Source organism: Callithrix jacchus, chromosome 15 (assembly GCF_049354715.1).
Source record: "Callithrix jacchus isolate 240 chromosome 15, calJac240_pri, whole genome shotgun sequence".
Taxonomy (NCBI): Eukaryota; Metazoa; Chordata; class Mammalia; order Primates; family Cebidae; genus Callithrix; species Callithrix jacchus.
This window is the reverse complement of record NC_133516.1, coordinates 100218724-100238901: the sequence shown is the minus strand read 5'-3', so window position 1 is coordinate 100238901 and position 20178 is coordinate 100218724. Positions and strand designations below refer to the sequence as shown.

The window sequence follows — 20178 nt, the reverse complement described above, 5'->3', positions numbered from 1 at the left end:
TCTGCATGGGCTGGCCAATTATAATCTGACAGTTGCTAGTTAGCTAGGTGCCAGAATATGTAAAAGGCGGCCAGCTAAGGCAGCCTGCTGTGTCCACCTCCCAAAGAGGCATGACAGAAGTGATGGTACCGATGCAATCATGATACTCAAAGGGTGCTGACTCAGGGAACCTTTGCCCGTGCCTGACTGTGCTCCTTAACTGGAGAATAACTCCATTCTGATTAGCAGATTTGTTTTGCTATGTTAATAAATATCTATCAGCCTGCCTTTTGAAAGGATTTTTTTTTTTCATATTAAGGCACTTTAGTTTTCTCTATTCCATGTTTCAGGCAACATCTCACTCTGGTTCTTGTACTAATAGTTATGCGATTTCAAGTGAAATGAAAAAAAGTATTGGTTACTTTCCAGATTCATATTTAACCCAAGCATTGCTGATTATTTCTGCCATATGATCATTCATTCTCCAAAATTACCTCACTGTGTGGCCTGCTGTTACGTTTTATTTGTTTTCCTAACTTCTTATCTCCCTACCCCCACTGAGCCCCTCAATTCTTGATTGAATATTCTTCTTACTGCTTTTGCTCTAAGACCTGTGTTCTATTGAAGAATTTTTTCATTTTACCTTTTAAATTTTTTCAAGATAAAGTCTCCTTATTTCCCCCAGGCTGGAGTGCAGTGGCACAGTCTCAGCTCACGGCAAGCAATTCCCTTGCCTCAGCCTCCCAAGTAGCTGGAATTACATGCACCACCACACCCAGCTAATTTTTGTACTTTTAATAGAGATGGGATTTTGCCATGTTGGCCAGCCTGGCCCAAACTCCTGGCCTCAAGTGATCTACCCACCTTGACCTCCCAAAGTGGTGGGATTACAGGCATGAGCCACTGTGCCCAGCCTTACCGAAGCAATTTTTAAAAACCACATTCTTCTTGTTTCCTCCTTTCCCAGTGGAATAATCTTTATTTTCGGATCATTTTTAATGTCTGGCACTTTGTTCTCACCATGCCTCCCATTTGACATGCTCCAAGTCATTCATGTGGTGTGGGGCTTCATTTGTCCCGTTCTCCAGTTGCTTCAGCTCATATACTGTGTAGATATTGCTTCCACAGCGTGTTTTCTTTTTGATATTAATTTATGGCTGGTCTTGTAGCCAGTGCAGGCCATTCATTTTCAAAGTCCATGCAGTGAGCGTGTTCTTGGCAAGACCTTACACATCACTTGGAGCTGTAGAAGTTTCCAACTGGGCTTTGGTTAAAGCTTCAGGCATTTTCTGGAGATTAAAAGACTGTCAGGAAAATAATGAAGAGTTTTTCTTTAAAAAATCTTAATCCTTTCAAAATGCTCTAGATAGCCTCTCAGTTGGACCTTTGGAGACATTTGCTATAGGATTCTGCACTTCAGCAAACTTTTTATTTTTCATAACCTTGTTAGCACAGCTACAGCTCTCTCCACCATTTTAGGCTAACTAGGGTGGTCCATATATTTTTTTTTACGTCTGACGCTATAAAGCTGAATTATTCAGAAATTTTAGTGCGTGTGCGCACATGCGCACAGCCATCATATTCCAGTAGTCAGTGTTTTCACTTTCTGTGTGGCCATGATGAAATTCCGGTACTGTTCTTGCCACGTTTCATATCTCTTCTCACCTCTCCATAACCTGAGAGGCAAGTACTCTTTCACCCCTATTTTACAGACGGGGAAAATTAAACGTGCTAAAGATCACACTGCCAGGAAGTGGGCACCTTGAGCCCTAGCTGTTAGACTTGGCTCCTCCTTGTGTAATCACTCCTCATTATGACATCTCCTTTTACCTCCCACCTCCATAACTGTCCCCTACATTAATTCAATCAGCCCATTCCACTTGGGTTCGTTGAAGCACATGAATACACTTTACTCAGGCATGAGAGTTTCAGGGTCCACCTCTATACTGCATTGGCTAACATTTAGCATTTTGGCTTGTGTTTCCAAAGTTTCTTAGATGGGCACCTCCAGTCAAGTGTCTCGAATCAATTTTAAAGGGCCAATTCATCATCCATGCCTTGCCCAGATTAAGCTCTCTTTAGTCCATTTCTCTCCGTTTCCACTCTAAATCTGACCTCAACAATGTATTAATAGTTCTTTTCTTCTAAGACCCAGATTTTGTCCTTCTAGTCAACCTAGAGTCCAGTCACAGTTATGAGGCTCATCTTCTTGGGGTCTCCACTAATTCCTGGCTTCTAAAAAAAGAAAGCGTTTTTCTTGTCCAAGATTATCACTCTGGTAATACGGTTGTAGTCACCAACCCCTTCCATGAGCTTTTGTTGCTTTACCCCTGGCCTCCAGAATATCTTATTATTTTCTGTCTTACATGCTCAGAACACATGTCCTGCTGTCTCTTTAAATGAATGGTGGGCATTCTGAACTGTTTTCTGTCTCAGGCTTTTCCAAACCCATGTGTAACGTTCAGATTTGTCCCAGTTAATCCCAGATGGGAAGGAAGTAGAAATCGTTGTTGCTGTTTTTTAATCACACCTTTTATAGGTATGCCAGCCTTTATCAGGAGGATCAGTGTCTGAGTAGATATGTCTATAGTTCTGCTGTTATTGGAACAGTGCCCTGTGGCACTGCCGTAATTAAGGGGTTGTCTAGATTTAGCTACAAACTCCTGTGCACTGCTGTGTGATAAACTGGCAGCTCAATTTTACTCCAGGCAAACTTCATACCACCCTGGATCTGGGAATGAATCTGGTGTTTTCCATGCCCCACAAAAGTTATACAGTCTGATCAGCTGTTTCTACACAATGCTTCGTAAAAACTTTAAAAGTAAAAATGAAACAATGGGATTAGAGTATCTCACATCCTATCAAAGTTACATCACCAGATGAGAGGTAAGAAGTAACCACACAGATTAAACATCCTAGGGGATCTATTCTGAAAGGTAACCGGGAAGATTAGGTTCCCAGACCACAATAGATGGTCAGGAAAGCAAATGATCAATTTGAAGAGAGACGCAAAACTGGGGAACACCAGGGAAATAAAATTACCAATGCCAGCAGTTAGAGAAGTTGAATAGCAACAATGTGCTGAGGCTCAAGACAGAGTGATAAAAGTACTAACTTTATTTAAAAACTTATGTACATGCTTTTTTCTTTTCATCCTGGGGGGACACCCACTCCAAACTGACATTGTAGAAAGTTTCTAATTCTAACATGAAGCAACATATACCTTTCTCATAAATACCAGTGTTTGTTGTTTATTCATATTTTATAATAATAATCTTTTAGGTCCTATTCTGAATGTCAGAGGAAAACCCGGATTTGCGAAGACATGGAATAATATGTATGGTGTGGTTATAGTAAGGTTAGAATAGACCTATTTAATAACCAGGGACCATGTATTTTTTTTTATTGGACTGAGTAGCCCTTTTGTCCTCTGTGGTTATTTAAGCCTTCTTTTGCCTTACAGCTGTCCTCAAGAGTAGACTGACAGAGGGATCTGTTTCATTTTCTCAATATGTAGATATTTTTAAACATTTGATGGCCAGATCACCACTGACAAAAGTATTTCAAGAGTTTGGCAATGAAACCTCATCCATTATGAGACATGTATCCTCTGGTATCTAGAACGGAACACTTTCTGGGGCTCAAGAAAGACATATAGCAATAAGTGGATGGAACCATCTTCCTGTCTCAGAAATGAGCTAAGTCATTTTCCAGTTATACCTGGTCGGCTCTTTGGGGAAGCTTTCAAAAGAGGCAGAGTCCGGCTTAGAAAAAGTATCAGTGCACTCTGAATCCCTAACATCATTAACAGGGCCTTCACAGTATGTAATAAAACCTACTGGAAGAACATCCAGCAGAGTCATGAGTTGCTACGTGTCTAGGTTTATGTTTCATGGTGGCCAAAACAAATGAAAAACAACTGTAAGTACTGTTTTTGGTATAAGCACTACATGATAATGAATCATGACAATGAGACTGAAAAGGTGACAAAGTAACCCAAAAGCAGATATAAAAGAAAAACAAAAACCTTGCAAAACTAGGCCCTAAATCAACTGCATTCACCCTAGATTTACATGATTTTTCTGACTCCCAACAGAATGGCTTTTCTTTTTTTAAATAGAAAACTGCACTGGTAGTACAATAACAAAATTTCAGATTATTGAAGTTGCCTTAATTTCAAAGCAGGTGATTTCTCACCAGCTTTGCTCCTGGTTGATGATGCTACCATTGCCTCTTAATGAATCTGTAAAATGCTGTGATGATTCCTAATAAGACTGGACACATGGGAAGCCCTCTTACAAGAGGCAAACCAGAGCTGCCCTAAGGGGAATAGTCCTCCACAGGATTGTTCATCAACTCTCCAGCAAATGTGCAGAGAGACACAAAAACAATGTGTGATATGTCCCTGACCTAAAGGAAAACCTTGTGGATGACTTAAAAGGAATCTAAATATTCAAGTGCTAGAGTGTTAACTACCAGCACCCTGAGCTAATTAATCAAAACAAATTTATTGAATAATACTATGTTCAAGATTTTGAGGGACACCAAAAAAGTAAAGTATCTGATTTCTGTGCTGAAGGAACAAAAAAATTGGAAGACAATTTTACAACACCATTGGGGTAGTGTATTATGTTATGGAAAGGATACAGGCTCTACGCAGTGGAGGCTTCACACTGAATGGCTGACCCAGTCTCCAATTCAAACATCCATGAGGTTTGCCAGTTGTGTCAAATGTTGATATTCTGTTTTCTTGTATATAAAATGAGAGTGATAATGCTATCTCTTTTCAAGGTTATGAGAATTATATTCATGAGAGAATGAAAATAATTATTTGCATTATTAAAAGCTTTTAAAGCCACCTTCTGTAATTCTAAAGAAGAAAAAGTCAGCCTTTATTGGGTGAGCTAGATGAATGAAAACTGAGAAAGTAAAATTTCTTTATGGAAAAAATAGAGAGCTAAAGAGTGAACTTGTGTGGAAGATAGAAGGGGAGAGGTGCTGCCGAAGTGAAAAAGCCTGGAGCTGCAGAGCTGGAGACGCTGCAGGTGAGCAGGGAGATGAGGCAGTTAGCAGATGACGAAAAGCCTGGAGCTGCAGAGCTGGAGTTGCTGCAGGTGAGCAGGGAGATGAGGCAGTTAGCAGATGACGAAGTTAAAAAATAGATATTTAATTATAGTTTTTAGTTGATGCTTTTTGCTAATGTAATCACTTCCTCCATTTTCCAACATAATCTTTAGTAAAATCTGTAAATTTGTCAAAGCTGTATAGAGTTGGGATTTGTTTTTGTGAGACGGAGCCAAATTTTGAGTTTTGCTTAGAAGGTCCAAGGTAAGACTTTAAGGCTGCTGTAGGGTCCCAGTCTCATCTGGGTCATATAGGTAAGTTTCTTGACTATTGAAAACAGTAGTAATAGTCAATTGTATACAATGTACTGTTAACAGTTATTCGGAGGAAGAAAGAATACATGCTGGACTAATAACAAAAAAACTGCTTTGGAAAGAGTAGGATGTATATTTGTCTTTATAAGTTATGGATAAAACTTTTAAGAAAGGAAGATCAGACAGAAGCCATTCCAGGTAGAACATTTACATGGCAGAGATGTGGAACCAAAGGTTAATATGGTAATTTTAGGGAATTCTGAAAAGAATATTTTGATTATAATAAGGGATATTGGTTAAGAAATACTAAAATTGTGTCTGGATAACTTAGAATCACACTGAGAAGAGCTTTGAAAGACAGATAAAGATTCTGTGCTTGAGATACTAAGCATGCAGGACCTATGGGACAGTTTTAAGAAGGAACATCTAATCATGCGTATTTTGTTTAAAAAATTAATCAGATTGGAATAATGACTTGGATTGCAAAGAGAAGAAAGTGAAGACCAACAACAAAAAAAATGTGGGATGATGCTGCCTGAAAATTGTAGTATAGGATGACAAGAAAAACTTAAGAAATTGTAGAAGAAAGGTAGTACAGCTTGGTAAGAACTATGGAGAACTAAATAACGAAAGCAGGTCTGCAATGGCAGTCTGGAACAAAAGCCAGTACTATGAGTATAATGAAGTTCATTGACGGGGAATCTGACCAAGTAGTCAAAGATGGGACTGAGGGCTTGAAGTTTCAGCAAGACATTCACGTGGAAGTGTCATGAGATCAGTTGGAAATAACTGGAGCAAAGGTGAAAAGTTAGGGTTGATGTGCCGAGGAAGCCATTGTTTGCGTAAAGTGTGATAGCTTAACTCCAGAGATTTTAATAGGTTCCATGAGAAGTTGAGAACAGACAGAAAAAGGATAAACTACCCAGAGAGATTTGAAACAGAGAAGGCTGTAAAGATCAAGAGAAGAAAGAATTCCAAGAGATATCGTCATGCTTCCTTAACTGTCACCACTACTCAGGCCCAAACCTGGGAATCATCCTGAACTTCTCTCCTTCTTTCTCATCCCGCTCTCAACTCATCAGCCAATCTTGCTGACCAACCTTTAAACATAGAACATATTCTACCACCTCCATAGCTGCCACTCTGGCCAACATACTGACATCTCTTACCTGGACTACAGCAGTACTTCTATGAATCATCTTGCCATCTCTCTTGGCCACCACAGTCTAAAAATCTGAGCATGCCATCCAGAATATGTCATTTATGTCATTCGCCTACTCAGAACCCTTCCATGGCTGCTGCTCATACTTAGAACAAAACGCAGGGCTCTTGCTGTGGCCCCCAAAGCCCTAGATGTCCTGACCGGATAACTTTTGAGGCTACAGACCCCACTGCACTTTCCTTCTCTTCGTCCACTGTGGCCACTCTGACCATAGTTGGCCTCCAGTACCCTAAGGAATATTAAATAAAAGGGTAAATAAGTAATATAATATTAGGTCATGTAAATTCTGTGAAGAAAAATAATACAGGTAAGAGAGAAAGAGAGGAACATAAGCCTAAGCATTTTCCTTTATCGTTCATATGCCTGTACTCCACTACCCACACCACCCGTCACCACTGTCAGGAACACACACGCATTTTCATGATTTCATTTTCTTAACTTTCTTTTATTCTCTGAATATCTTGAACATCAGTTACTGTCCTAGACAATGAGGGTCCAGCAGTGGAAAAAAACAGACAATCCTCCCTGCCTTTGTGGAGCTTCCATTCTAGTGGGGGGATCATTCAATAGACAAGATGAATAAGTAAATGTGGTGCATGGTAGATAATAAAAAGTATCAGGGAGAAAAAGAAAGCAAAGGAAGGGAATAGGAAGTATGTGTGTTACAGGTGGCGAACAGGAGTTGCAATTTTAGGTAGCTTGACCACAGATGGCCCCACTGATGGGATGCTTAGGCAAGACTAGGGAAAAGCTGGGGGAACAAACGAGTCTATAGTAAACAACGAGACAAAGACTTGAGAGGAGTGTGCCTGGCATATTTGTCAAAGAGCTGCTAGAGGCAAATGGAGGATGTGAGATGAGAACAGAGCAGTGAGGGGTCAGATTGTGCAGGATCTTACGTCGCTCTCTCTCACCTGTGTTATTTTTCTTCTCAGAACTTCCATTACCTGACGATACATTATGTGTTATCTTTTTATCTATGGGATATAGAAAATTCATTCCATAAAGGCAGGTATATAAGTCCATTTTCATACTGCTATAAAGAAATACCTGAGAGTGGATAATTTATAAAGAAAAAGAGGTTCCACATGGCTGGGGAGGCCTCACAATCATGGTGGAAAGCAAAAGAAGAGCAAAGGCATGTCTTACATGGCAGCAGGCAAGAGAACATGTGTGGGGGAACTCCCCTTTATAAAACCATCAGATCATCTGAGACTTATTCACTGTCACAAGAATAGCATGGGAAAAACACACCCCCATGATTCAATTACCTCCTACTGGGTCCCTCCCACGACAAATGAGATTATGGGAGCTACAATTCAAGTTGAGATTTGGGTGGGGACATAGCCAAATCATATCAGGAGGCCTTTACATTTTTCACTGTAATAGTACCTGGTCCATGCCAGGAACCCAGTGTTATTGAATAAATTAGTGAGTGAAGGGGAGGGCCTGGAACATAATGCTAACCATGACGAGTGCAAACAGAAAGGGTCTTTGAAGTTGCCAGAAAGGTATTTACTGGCCTCATAGCCTTTAAGGATTCTTCATAATAATAAGTGCTTGAAGTAGGCTTGGAGGGGTAAAGGAGTAGAAGTAATTAGATAAAGTGATATCATCCAGTTTTTAAGCTTCCTTAACTACAATTAAATTAAATAGGTGTTGCACAGCTTCCTGTGGTGTGTTCTTTTTTTCTCTGACTTATTTATGATTTATTTATCTTCTTAAGTAGATACTTTACAAAATTGATTCGTTGCATCCCTTGAAGAACTGACAAATCCCACCCTGCTCATTGTTACCATAATTTTAATTAAGATGTCTTAAACTCCATGTTAAGACTTAACTATAATCTCATTTGCTTTGTGTGAGGTGTGGTCTAGTGATATAGGTAAAGATCTCAGGCAAGAGATTTCCTCCAACTTCGGAATATGAGACACAGTTAAGCTTAAGTGACTGAAGAACATTTCTATAATGAAACCAATTAATGTAAATGAAAGACTTTTGTAAGTAAGATCAAATATACAAGTCCTGTAATTGAAAAAACAGCTGTGTGTTTTCTTGTCTCATTTTGAAAAAAATAAGACCCTCAACTATATTGTAATAGAAGGCAGCATCCTATAAAATAAGATTTATACAATGTTATTTCAAAGAAAATACTGTAGGCTTTAAATTATTTATCCAAAAATCTTTTAAACATTTCTCTGCTTTCAATATAAAGAATAAAGATAATAAAGCAAAGGAAGAATAAATTTTTCATGTTACAGAGATGGCAGAGCTTTGTACAAGTAACATTTTTGGAGTAAGGGGGCATATCTGATCCTAGTAAAAACAGCCTCAACAAGACAGAGCTCAAAGCAGACAACCAAACAGTATAACGCAAACATAATTAATTTTGTGAGGCTGCATTAATAACACCAACAACAAAACTTCTCATCTGGGAGTACTGTCATTTTCTTTAATCTTGGATACTTTTATCTTGTCTGATTTCATCATAGAAGAAAGTTCCCAAAGAAAATTAACACATTTTGATATAATCATCATGGATTATAATGAAGTGCTTATAATGAAAGGCATTAAATAGTTCTCCTCCTAAGCTTATCTTGTGGTTCCTATTAGCTGTTGTTGAAAATAGTCTATGCTGTTTATAAACTGCTTGGAAAAATCTTTAGTCTGAAGTTGGAGACACTTAGTATCATGCAGATCTTCCTTACGTATCAGTGCATCAGAAGAAAACTTTACATTTTATGTTCATCAGAAGTAAATAAAACATGCCTTTTAAAGTCACTTTCAAGATTTTTGCAAAATGAATCTTTTTTTTAAATGAATCGTTGAGATGATTTAACTTTATGTTTTTTAATATGAAAACTGCAAAACACAGTATTTAACACCGAAGGACTGTTCAAGTGGGTAGAGCATATTCATAGAAACAATTTGAAAAAGACCGAGTTTAATAAGAACCTTATGACATACAAGACGTAACATAGGTGAAGCTATTCTGTAAAGAGTTGCAGTCGTGTCTAAAGTATGTTTGGTTTTCTAACAAGAAAAGGTACATTATTGCCCCTGGTGAACATTTTCTTCACATTTTTAAGTGGCTAATGGTGACAGCACCAATTCTTAGAGCTTATAAACCTTATATTTGTTATACAATGTAATAAACATGTTATACATTTATAATGAAATAATAGTGTTGAATATGTTTCACTTGAAAGTTGTAACTTACAAAATAAAGCCCCCAAACATTAGTCTGAATTAATGTATCATTCAAAGTGTAGCAGGATAAATGGCTCAGAACTAAGCAAATTAGAAATATTCCACAGGACAGAGAACTTCCCTGTATGGAAACCAATCCACAGATTGTTTCTTGTCCTCTGAAAAGTAAGTTGAGAGGTACTAGTGATGGCAAATAATCCACTTAGATTTCACAAAATAAAACATCTTACAAATATACGGCTCATCCTACCTCCGGGGGAATACAAAATGCCATTTTAAATTAAGAAAAAATTACTTGTGTGTATACTTCAGGTTAGAATAAAATATGAAATACTATCTATATAAAGAATAAACACATAAAGTTATATATCTTAAAAGTGTAGACAGAGGTATCTTTATAGAGAGGTGCAAACAATGAAAGTGTAGTTAAATGTCCAAACTTAGCCAAAATATGGAAGTTTTAGTAGAATAGTTTTTTGGAAAAAAAGTAGTCAGACTATTGAAACCACCCTTGTAGTATATTTCTTGCATAAAATAACCATTCTATCTATCATATATTTTATCTAAAAACTGTTAAGAGCACTTCATAAAAGTTTTTAAGCTTATTTTTTTCTCTGAATCTGAGTAAAACTTGTAGACAAATAATAGCAGAAAGAAAAATAACTTACATGGCTATTCTCTTTCTGGAAACTGGTAGAACACGGCAGCATCAGACAGACAAAATACTTCAGAAAGAGCTATCTATGGGTACACCTTTAAATTCTCTTCTGAGGAAAAATCCCCATAGATTTCATCATGGAAGTTGCCAACCCCTGATAATACCTCTCTTAGCTGTCTTAGTTCTCTGTATAAAGATGAACCAGAATCAAAGGGGTTTATTTTCCATTTCTTGCATGAAATGTTTGTAAACAATATAATAAGAGTAATTTTTTTAAGACCTATAAAGAATAAATTTCCTATTGGACTATTCTAATACTATCTAGCAGTTAAATGGTTTTGAAAGTAGTGGACTGGACTATAACATAGTTCTACAATTCTGGCTGTATTTTGAGAGATACTTTCTAAAAAACAAAAATGACTAAAGGGCAGAAAAATGATTCTACACTAAGAAGGCATTGGTATCTCTGGAAGTTGGCCCAATCTAAATTTGTACAAGGATTTTTTTTTTAATTTTCAAAATATTTTCCTTGTTTAAGTTGTTCAATGTAGTAGCATAGCTTCATGACCCTTCCCAGCTTCCGACCCAAGTACTTCAGCATCAGGTCGCTCGTGAGTAGGAGCAGAGCCTTCCCATCAGTTTTATAGGTTCTGAAGAGATCGACAAGAGGGCATAATGTCTTAGGATCCGTTTGCTTCAGAAATAAACCCACTGCTTCCACCGACCATGTTGCAGGGTGCTTAATGAAGTTGTCCTCTAAATACAGGTCATTGTCCATTGGTATGCTTGTAACTTGGCTGCTGTTAACCCTAGCGCTGCCACGGTAGGGCCCTGAAGAGCCAGGCATTGCACCATCAGATGCATAAGATGGTTGAAAACCATGCTCAGAGTGGTCTGAGGGATGCACTGGACTCGGAGTGCAGCTGAGGACTGGGTCCTCCTCCGGCTCAGCTCGCTGGTATTCTTCTTCCATGTGAAAGGATGGTGCTGGATTGTTCCTCTGGGAATTATCCGCCTGCACTGCCACTGGTGAAGTGGGACTATAACTTTGAGGGTAGGAGAATGTCTCGTAAGCCTGACTTTTCTTCGTTTTCTGGAGTTTAAGCTTTTTAGCAAGCAGGCAAGAATAATTTCTGTATGCATATCCATATCCAAAGCCAGATGGCTTGCGATTCGTCCACACTGCTTTTGCATTGAAACGTTGGATTTTTGAAACCTTTCTGCTAATGCCATCAATCTTCTTATCCAGGTTTTGGATAGTATCATATATAACTTGGCAATAGGTAACGACATCATACACTGACTTCGGTTGCTCTTCAGTATTACAGGATGCATCAGCTACAGTAATCGGTTCCTGCTCAGTTTTTGTTTCATTTGCAAATTTATGTTTTGTTTCATATGCATGAAGAACAGTGTTGTCATCATCATAAGTAGATATTCTTGTTATTATCACATCAGCTTCACTGGAGTTGCTAGACATCATTTTTGTGATACGGCTTAGTCATCTAAGAGTGGCAAACCTCTACTCCTTGTTCCTAAATCTGGTCGGATATCGTGAGGTGGCGGGGTCTGGCTCTGAGGCCGGAGACCTGAGGCCTATGTCTGTGCCACGGCTGTGTGGTAATTGTGTGGTCGCAAAATGAATCTTTAAGAAATATGCATTTTGATTGCTTCCTGGGGCAGGCGCTTATTTACAGTTTAAGTACAAAAATTTTTTTTGAAATAGACAAAAGTAGCTTAGAAGTAGTCTTATTTATTTCTCCCTTATCCCTAAGGCTTTTCTTGCTCTTGATTTGGTGAAATGGAAAATGGCAATGATAGACAGCTACATAGTTATTTTGTTACTAGGCTCTGCGTGTGTGCCCATTTAACCTACTTCCTGAGAGAGCACAGTTTCCGGAATGCTGTGTAAAAATACCCCTTTGTTTCCTGGGTGGGGAAAAAAAGAGGGTTGACATCCTCTTTAGACCACATTTGTTTAGCAGGTTGGAAGGGGCATGAAAGATGAAAGATGAGAAAACTTCAAGAAAACTGTCAGCTCCATCTTCCACGAGGTAACAGAGTTGGTTGGGGACATGGTTGTGTGTGTATTAGTTTGTGTTCAGGGGTCTTCAGAGCAAGGAGTAGACAGGAGCTTTTGCCTTTGCTTGCCTTCTTCATTTCCTTCCTTCCTTTCTTTCACAACTGCCTGTTCCAACACCTTCTCACAGATTTACAAAATACATGGAGCATTCCGGGTGTCTTTCCCTGAACGCATAAACAGACACTTTCACTCTCTCTCTCTCTCTCTCTCTCTCTCGCATCTAAAGTATATTCACAAAGTGTAAGTCTCCTTTGTGTGAGTCTTGTAAAAGGGATCCTAACAGGATTCCCAAAGTGATGATAGACCTGGTTTATGAATGGTGCACTCCACCCCTCAAATGTCCCCCATCCATTCCCACCTTTTCAGCCCCACAACCACACAAAAACACATATATATCCTCTCTCTTTCCAGGTGCAAGTAGCCCTCCTGGCTCCAGCAATCAACACACTAAGGCTCTGCAGCCCCTTTCAGGCAATTTGCCTGGGATTCTCTTAGAAGATGAGATGTCCCATCCCCCAGTATTCCAGGTCAACTCCCCATCCTCTTCCCCATATTCTTATTTATTGTGTTTTGGGACTACAGGCCCCAGCCCCAAACTCTCCAAAGTTTTCGTGGCATGGATGCTGTACTCCTACTGTGTCTGCATTGCAGCAACCAGAGGTACCCTAAGCTTCCTCAAAACAGTAGAGGTGGCTGGGCACAGTGGCTCAGGCCTGTAATCCCAGCACTTTGGGAAGCAGAGGTGGGCAGATCATGAGTTCAAGAGATTAAGACTACATTGGCCAACATGGTGAAACCCCGTTTCTACTAAAACAAATACAAAAATTAGCTGGACATGGCAGTGCACACCTGTAGTCCCAGTCCTACTCAGGAGGCTGAGGCAGGAGAATCACTTGAACCAGGGAGCTGGAGGTTGCAGTGAGCCGAGATCACGCAACTGCACTCCAGTCTGGTGACAGAATGAGACTATGTCTCAAAAAACAAGCAAAAAAACAATAGAGGCTCAATGGTTGTTGCTAGTGAATGAAATACTTGACCGACATGTTGTATCGTTACATCCGTGTGTGATATCGATTTTTAAAATATCAGTACAAATATTAGTAGAAATACAAAAATCACTAAGGAAATCAAATGAGAAAACATGACTATGATAATGTAATCATCCTTGAAATGTATGCTATTTTCATTTTGTACATGTACCATTTGTTCTCTTTGTAACAGGTGCATAACTTCACTGCTGCTAACATTATGATCTCTCTTCTGATGGGGGCACTGCCTTTCATGGTCTTTTATCAAGTTTATAATATGTCCTATCTTTTTAAAGAGCTTGTTTTTCAGGTTTCAGATGAAAGCAACGCCGATGTTTCATGGAAACAAGAAGAAAAGGCAATTCCTCTTACAAACCAAGGTAAAACAAATCAGTTCGCATATCTATATCTATCTATATTAGCTATAATGTTTGAGACGTTTTCAATATGGCTCGACAGCCTGATATGTAGATCAGAAGTTTGGGTTTTAAAAAATTAAATTTGGATTTTAAAAAATTAGGTTTGTTTTACTAGAAATGAGAGGAGTAGAGAGAGGGTGAGCTGCCAACCTTGTATGTTTTGATGGGCAGAGGACTTTCTGGCCGAGGATAGTGTCTGCAACCCTGCCACACTGCCAGAAATTTCCATAGACTTATACCATTCTCTGTTTTGAATTCTCTTTTTAATTTTGATTAGGATTAATAGCAGGTCAATAATTTTCAAAAAGAGTTTTGAAAATTATGATGATGACAGTCCCTGTTTTTTTATCTTTTAGTAACTTTCTGCTTTTCATGATTCTTCTGAGCTTCCTAAAAGTAGTTCAACAAACACGTTTATTAGTTTCTTCATGCCCAGGGAATGTAATGTGTCTCAGATAAAAAACTTGAACTTATTTAAGGCATAAGTTGCCATCTTATAATATTCAATGCAGTAATCACTTCCTGGGTAGAGAAGCTGAAAACAAACTAGATTCAGAATATTTATCTTCTTCGTGTTCATTCATTGTTATTACTGTACTTCTTTTATTATGCATTCTAATGTTATTATTATCACATTCTCTTTATTTTAATATTATACCATTGGACCCAAGAAGCACATCCCTTGTTTTCATTGCCTTTGTCTTATTTTGAAATAAGTTTTGAAGGTCTTAGTCTTCTTAGTAAGTCTGAGCTCATTTGGTTTCATCATTCCCAATCCTTTTATGATCCATGCCATGGTTTTATATTCTCTTTTGGTGGCATGTTCTTCCTTCCTTCTTGGTTGCTTAGGTAACCTAATCTGCTATTCATTCACAACTTTATGTTTGAACCCTTTAGTGAGGTCCCTAAGAAATCACGCTTTTTCTTTTTCATCTTAATTACAATAATTTGCAACTCCACCATCAGGATTTCTTTGTAAGGGTGTCTTAATTTTAAAACCAGACTTTTATAGACAGTTCAAACTACTGCTATGCCTTCAAATATGGTTTTGTTGGATTTCCAAATTGTACTAGAAAAAATTGCTAATACAACTTTATCCTAAAATTAATATTTAATTTTAAATACTCTTCCTGGGTTTGGCAGGAAAAAATTGTGAAATGTTTTCAAATGACTATTATTTTGAATTAGTTAGCTGTTGGGTTAAAAATTTTCACTTTGCATTGCAAGTCACTGAGCAAAACCAGTGCTGCCTACAGCATGGTTGGAAAACATCTGTTCGCCCATTTTTTTTCCTTAAAAGAGTGAGGCAGATCCTCAGCCGTTTACCCACCATCCAGAACTTTGCTTGTTGATGTCCTCTTCCACTTAGCCTTTGATAACCCTAAACTTGTTGGTAAATGTTCACTTAGTGCATCAAGATGTCTGGACAGTTATAATAAAGACTTCTACATCCACTCATGGCTTATACTCTCCTCAACACTCTCCTAAATCAATCCAGACAGGGATCCAAGATGGCCAAATAGGAACAGCTCTGAAGTGCAGTTCTGAGCGAGAACAACGCAGAGGATGAGTGATCACCGCATTTCCAAATGAGTTATTACTGCCCACAGACCAGGAGATTCCCAGGCTGAAAAGCACCTTGAGTTTCCAGCACAGCTGTTTCAGCCTGCGCAGCAGGTCTCCACACAAAAACTCACACAAATCTGGGCGGCCATTTCAACTGGCTTTTGGAATGCCTGGGAGACAGAGCCGCCCATTCAACTGAAAAAAAGGGGGCTGAAACAGGGAGCCAGGTGATCTGGCTCAGTGGGTCCCACCCCCACAAAGACCCGCAATCTGAAACTCTCTGGATTGAGAGTTTTATAGCAAGTGCAGCTGGACTTGGGATGGTCCAGCTCTGTGGAGGGAAGGTCATCCACCATTACTGAGGCAGTCCACCATTGGCAAGGCAGTCCACCATTACAGAGGCTGTCCGTCATTACTGAGGCAGACTGCCATTACTGAGCTAGTTCTAACTATACCTCTGTAAACAAAACTGCAAGGAAGTTCACACGACAGCTGGGCAGAGCCCACAGCAGCTCAGCAATGCCTCTGCTGGCAGACTGTAACTAGGTATCTCCTAGTTGGGCAGGTCATCTCTTAAAAAAAAAGGCAGCAGCATGTCAGGATTTTATAAATAAAGCCCCACCTACCCAGGACAGAGCACCTGGGGGAAAAGGCCATTATGAGTTCCACTGCAGCATACTTAAACGTACCTGCCCAGAAGCTCTGAACAGAACAACAGAGCTCACAATTCAGCGCTTGAGTGCCTACAAGGGTCAGACTGTCTCCTCAAGCAGCTCACTGACCCCTATATATACAAAGAGACACCTCATAAAGTAGAGCTGAGCCTGACATCTGGCAGGTATCCTTCTGCGACTAAGATAACAGAAGAAGAAACTGGCAGTGACCCTTACTGTTCTGCAGCTGCCACAGGTGATCCCCAGGCAACCAGGGTCTGGAGTGGACCTCCAGCAGTCCTGTAGCAGAGGGACCTGACTGTTAGAAGGAAAACTAAAAAACAGAAATAACTTCATCATCAACAAAAAGGATGTCCACTCAGAGACCCCATCTGAAAGTCACCAACTACAAAGACCACAACTACAAATCTACAAAGATGGGAAGAAACCAATGCACAAAGGACAAAAACACCCAAAATCAGAATGCCTCTCCTCCTCCAAGGGATCACAACTCCTCACCAGCAAGGGAACAAGGCTAAATGGAGACCGAGTCTGATGAATTAACAGAAACAGACTTCAGAAGGTGGGTAATAACAAACTTCTCTGAGCTAAAAGATCATGTTTTAAACCAATGCAAAGAAACTAAGAACATTGAAAAAAGGTTTGACAAAATGCTAACGAGAATAAACAGCTTATAGAAGAATATACAAAACTTAATGGAGCTGAAAAACACAACATGAGAACTTCTCAAACATACACAAGTTTCAATAGCTGAATCAACCAAGCAGAAGAAAGGCTATGAGAGATTGAAGTCGAACTCAATGAAATAAAATGAGAAGGCAAGATTAGAGAAAAAAGAGTGAAAAGAAATGAACAAGGCCTCCAAGAAATATGGAATTATGTGAAAAGACCTAATCTATGTTTGATAGGTGTACCTGAATGTGACGGAGAGAATGAATCCAGCTGGAAAACACTCTTCAGGATATTATCCAAGAGAACTTCCCCAATCTAGCAAGGCAGGCCAACATTCAAGTCCAGGAAATACAGAGAACACCACAAAGATATTCCTCAAAAAGAGCAACCCCAAGGCACATAATCGTCATATTCACCAGGGTTGAAATGAAGGAAAAAATGCTAAGGGTAGCCAGAGAGAAAAGTCCGGTTACCCACAAAGGGAAGCCCATCAGACTCATAGCAGATCTCTTGGCAGAAACCCTACAAGCCAGGAGAGAGTGGAGGTCAAGATTCAACATCCTTAAAGAAAAGAACTTTCAACCCAGAATTTCACATCCAGCCAAACTAAGCTTCATAAACGAAGGAGAAATAAAATCATTTATAGACAAGCAATTACTCAGAGATTTGATCACCACCAAGCCTGCTTTACAAGACCTCCTGAAAGAAGCACTACACATAGAAAGGAACAACCAGTACCAGCCACTCCAAAAACAAACCAAATGGTAAAGAGCATTGACACAATGAAGAAACTGCATCAACTAATGGGCAAAACAACCAGCTAGATTAAAAATGGCAAGATCAAATTCACACATAACGATATTAACCTTAAATGTAAATGGGCTAAATGCCCCAGTCGAAAGACACAGACTGGCAAATTGGATAAAAAGTCAAAACCCATCAGTGTGCTGTATCCAGGAAATCCATCTCACATGCAAGGACACACACAGGCTCAAAATAAAGGGATGAGGAAGATTTATCAAGCAAATGGAGAACAATAAAAAGCAGGAATTGCAATCCTAGTCTCTGATAAAATAGATTTTAAACCAACAAACATCAAAAGAGACAAAGAAGGGCATTACATAATGGTAAAAGGATCAATGCAACAAGAAGAGCCAACAATTCTACATAAATACGCACCCAACACAGGAGCACTCAGATACACAAAGCAAGTTCTTAACGACCTACAAAGAGACTTAGACTCCCACGTAATAATAGTGGGAGACGTTAACACTCCATTGTCAATATTAGACAGATCAACCAGACAAAAAATGAACAAGGATATCCAGGACTTGAACTCAGACCTGGACCAAGCAAACCTAATAGACATCTACGGAACTCTCCACTCCAAATCCACAGAATATACATTCTTCTCAGCACCACATCACACCTACTCTAAAACTGACCACATAATTGGAAGTAAATCACTCCTCGGCAAATGCAAAAGAACGGAAATCGTAACAAACAGTCTCTCAGGCCATAGTGCCATCAAATTAGAACTCAGGATTAAGAAACTAACTCAAGACCCGCACAGCTTCATGGAAACTGAACAACTGGCTCTTGAATGTCGACTGGATAAACAATGAAATGAAGGCAGAAATAAAGATGTTCTTTGAAACCAATGAGAATGAAGACACAATGTACCAGAATCTCTGGGACACATTTAATGCAGTATCTAGAGGGAAATTTATAGCAATAAATGCCCACATGGGAAGCAAGGAAAGATCTAAAACCAAGACCTTATCATCAAAATGGAAAGAGCTAGAGGAACAAGATAAAAAAAAAAAAAACTCAAAAGCTAGCAGAAGACAAGAAATAAGTAAGATCAGAGCAGAACTGAAGGAGATAGAGACTCAAAAACACCTTCAAAACATCAATAAATCCAGGAGGTGTTTTTTTTTAAAAGATCAACAAAATAGAACACTAGCCAGATTAATAAAAAAAGAGAGAAGAATCAAATAAATGCAATAAAAAATGGTAAAGGGCATATCACCACTGATTCCACAGAAATACAACCTACCATCAGAGGTGACTATAGACAACTCTGTGCACATAAACCAATAAACTTGGAAGAAATGGATAAATTCCTGGAAACTTTCACCCTCCCAAGCATAAATCGAGGAAATTGAAACCCTGAATAGACCAATAACAAGGGCTGAAGTTGAGACAGCAATTAATAGCCTACCAACCAAAAAAAGCTCATGTCCAGATGGGTTCACAGCTGAATTCTACCAGACATACAAAGAGGAGCTGCTACTACTCCTTCTGAAACTATTGCAAACAATCCAAAAAGAGAGAATCCTTCCCAAAGAATTTTATGAGACTTACATCATCATGATACCAAAACCCGGCAGAGACTCAACCAAAACAGAAAACTTCAGGCCAATATCCATGAGGAACATAGATGCAAAAATCTTCAATAAAATACTGGCAAACTGATTGCAACTGCACATCAAAAAGCTTATCCATCACGATCTAGTAGGCTTCATCCTGGGGATGCAAGACTGGTTCAACATATGCAAGTCTTTATACATAATCCACCACATAAACAGAACCAAAGATAAAAAACCACATGAGCATCTCCATAGATGCAGAGAAGGCCTTCAACAAAATTCAGCAGCCCTTTATGCTAAAAACTCAATAAACTAGATGTTGATGGAACTTATCTCAAAGCAATAAAAGCTATACACAACAAACCCACAGCCAATAATATCATACTGAATGGGCAAAACTGGAAGCATTCCCTTTGAAATCTGGCACTAGACAAGGATGCTTTCTCTCACCACTCCTATTCAATATGGTACTGGAAGTTCTAGCCAGAGCAATCAGGCAAGAAAAGAAATAAAGGGAATTCAGTTAGGAAAGGAGGAAGTCAAATTGTCTCTGTTTGCAGATGACATGATTGTATATTTACAAGACCCCATCGTCTCAGCCCAAAATCTCCTGAAACTGATAAGCAACTTCAGCAAACTCTCAGGATACAAAATCAATGTGCACAAATCACAAGCATTCCTGTACACCAATAACAGACTTAAAGAGAGCCAAATCAAGAACAAACTGCCATTCACAATTGCTACAAAGAGAATAAAATACCTAGGAATACAACTAACAAAAGATGTAAAGGACCTATTCAAGGAGAACTACAAACCACAGCTCAAGGAAATAAGAGAGGGCACAAACAGATGGAAAAACTCATGGTTAGGAAGAATCAATATTGTGAAAATGGCCATACTGCCCAAAGTAATTTATA

The 20178-nt window shown here is 39.0% G+C and overlaps 1 protein-coding gene and 1 pseudogene across 6 annotated transcripts in view; one reads left to right on the top strand and one right to left on the bottom strand.

Annotated features, from left to right (window-relative positions):
- The window catches only part of MORC1 (MORC family CW-type zinc finger 1), a 185015-nt gene that overhangs the window by 134976 nt on the left and 29861 nt on the right, over positions 1-20178 (top strand). For all 6 annotated transcript variants that reach the window (XR_013526993.1, XM_078350178.1, XM_078350177.1 and 3 more), the window contains one exon: positions 13869-13938. Coding sequence is in view for 5 of the 6 variants with exons in the window: in XM_078350178.1 (XP_078206304.1) it covers positions 13869-13938 (70 nt within the window). In the remaining variant the exon portion in view is untranslated. The remainder of the gene's footprint in view (positions 1-13868; positions 13939-20178) is intronic.
- Positions 10956-11931, bottom strand: LOC100896067 (sex comb on midleg-like protein 1 pseudogene; annotated as a pseudogene).